Source organism: Chanos chanos, chromosome 9, assembly GCF_902362185.1.
Source record: "Chanos chanos chromosome 9, fChaCha1.1, whole genome shotgun sequence".
Taxonomy (NCBI): Eukaryota; Metazoa; Chordata; class Actinopteri; order Gonorynchiformes; family Chanidae; genus Chanos; species Chanos chanos.
In genome coordinates, this window is record NC_044503.1 from 3,478,708 (window position 1) to 3,481,207 (window position 2,500).

At 46.6% G+C, this 2,500-nt stretch overlaps 1 protein-coding gene across 1 annotated transcript in view; it reads left to right on the forward strand.

Annotated features, from left to right (window-relative positions):
• Window positions 1-2,500, forward strand: part of tle2b (TLE family member 2, transcriptional corepressor b) — a 49,785-nt gene that overhangs the window by 40,027 nt on the left and 7,258 nt on the right. The window contains exon 11 of the mRNA XM_030783574.1: window positions 1,961-2,128. Within this exon, the coding sequence (XP_030639434.1) occupies window positions 1,961-2,128 (168 nt within the window). The remainder of the gene's footprint in view (window positions 1-1,960; window positions 2,129-2,500) is intronic.

The following is a 2,500-nucleotide window of genomic DNA, read 5'->3' on the forward strand; positions in this document are numbered from 1 at the left end:
AACATTTAGGAGTCAAAGAGATATCATGAAAGTCATGCTCCAGTCATGTATCGGAAAAATTGATGTTGATGGGAAACATTTGAAATTTCATAACCCTTAAAAAAAAAAAAAAGGGGTCAAGTGTGATGGTGTACGTTTATGCTCTGACATTCCACAGAGGTGTTCACTCCGCTCAAACCGTCTGCAGCGCTGACGTCTGATTGGCTCGGCCCATGGTCACGTCTCCTCTCCATTCTTTTTCTATTTTTTTAATTCACTAAAGTCAATGGTGTTACACTTGCTGGAGTTGGTCTTTGAGACCCGTGTGTGTTCTTTAGAATGCCCCTGGTACATAGAGATGAACAAGGATAAAAGCAGTAAACCTGTGCGTTTTCACACAAACCATCAATATGTCAAGGTCACGCTGCCATTGTGAATTTACACGCCGAACAGAGTGAGACTGTTTAGCTTTACTGTGAACTCTCACGCGCGCCCTCTTCTTCACTCTTAGCTAAACGCGCACACATAACTCTGATAGGCTTTCTCATATCCACTTAGGGTAGACACACAGAACACACTCTCTCTCTCTCTGAGACTCATACACTCACACACACACTCTCTCTCTCTCTCTCTCTCTCTGAGACTCATACACTCACACACACACACACACACACTCTCTCTCTCTCTCTCTCTGAGACTCATACACTCACACAGATAGACCTTCCTGTCTTTCACAGGCACATATACACAGACACTCTCTCTCTCTCACTCACACACACACACACACACACACACACACTCACAGACACACACACACACACACACACACACACACACACTCACACACACACACACACAAACACACGCACACACACACAAACACACACACACACACACACACACACACACACGCACGCATGCATGCACTCACACACAAACACGCAAACACATACACACACATACACACGCATGCACTCATCCACACACACACACTCTCTGTCACCTGTATGGACATACGCCCACAGAACTTAAAACAAACACACACTTCTCTCTTTCCCTCTAAAACACACACATCCAGTCTGTTATGTGCACACACACACACACACACACGCGCACACACACACACTCTGACACACTGACACAGGTGCTCTCTCTTGCTCTCATATAAACACACACACACACACACGTGCACACCACACACACCAGTCTCTTTGTCTCTCAAACACACACACATCCAGTCTGTTATGTACACACACACACACACACACACACAGTCTGAGCGAATAGTATTGTGGGTAAGCACATTGTGTTGAGCTGCTGTTTTCTCCCACTGTGCTACCAGTGAGTCAACAAGGCGTTAATGTATTCTTTTCTCTGTCGAACAGCACTGCCTTTATTTACCTTACTCAGTAACCAGGAGGCCTCGGGAGCGGTTCAGACCTCACGGAAATCGCTCTGGCTCCCTGTGTTCAAATGGTTTTACCCACTTGGTCTCATACAGAGAAAAGTGCAGTAAATCAGTCTTGTGTGTGTATGTGTGTGTGTGTGTATGTGTGTGTTAAGGATCGATGTGTTAATGATTGCACTTAGTAAATCAGCATGTGTGAGAGAGGACTGCTTGGTGCAGTGTGTAAATGCAGAATATGAGCTGAGTTTCTATTGTTCAGGTGTAAACTGGGATCAGACTGTTGTCTGGTACAGGTGTAAACTGGGACCAGTTTGTTGTCTGGTACAGGTGTAAATTGGGACCAGTTTGTTGTCTGATACAGGTGTAAACTGGGACTGGACCAGTTTGTTGTCTGATACAGGTGTGAACTGGGACCAGTTTGTTGTGTGGTACAGTGGGACTGATTTGTTTTGTGAGTGGATCAGCATTGCTGCAGATGTAGAGTGAGTGAGTGTTTGTGTGTATGTGTGTGTGTGTTTATCTCATCTCTCTCTCTCTCTCTCTCTCTCTCTCTCTCTCTCTCTCTCTCTGTAGGAGCCCTCTTCCCCAGTTGGCAGTCCAGCTCGTTCTCCACATGGCAATGGTTTGGATCGCGCCCCCACCCTGAGGAAAGAGGTGCCCAGGTCCCCAAGCCCACCCACAACCTCTGTGTCCCCCCCACCGCAGAGCCCTACGCCAGGCAAGAGCAAGGACCCCTCACAGGTAACCGCACTTCCACAGGGCCTCAGACGGCCGGGCACCAGACCAGGAACCAGGGACTGAAGACTAGACCAGGAACCAAAGACTGAGGACTAGACTAGAAACCAAAGACTGAGGCCCAGACGACAGACTGAGGACTAAACTAGAGACTGAACAGATTTTTTCTGACCCTTTCTATGGCGAGTTCTGTCACTCGCAGGACAGCTGTCAAGTCATTTCATTTCTTTGTGAGTTTAAAAATGAGGTCATTGTTTGTTTTCAGTGGTTTATTTTCTCCCAAGCATACACACTGTCATTACGGTGTTAAAAAAACAAAAAAAAAGAGAGACTTCACTTCCTGTGTCAGTTGGTGTGTTGCGCAGTCTCGTATGTGAT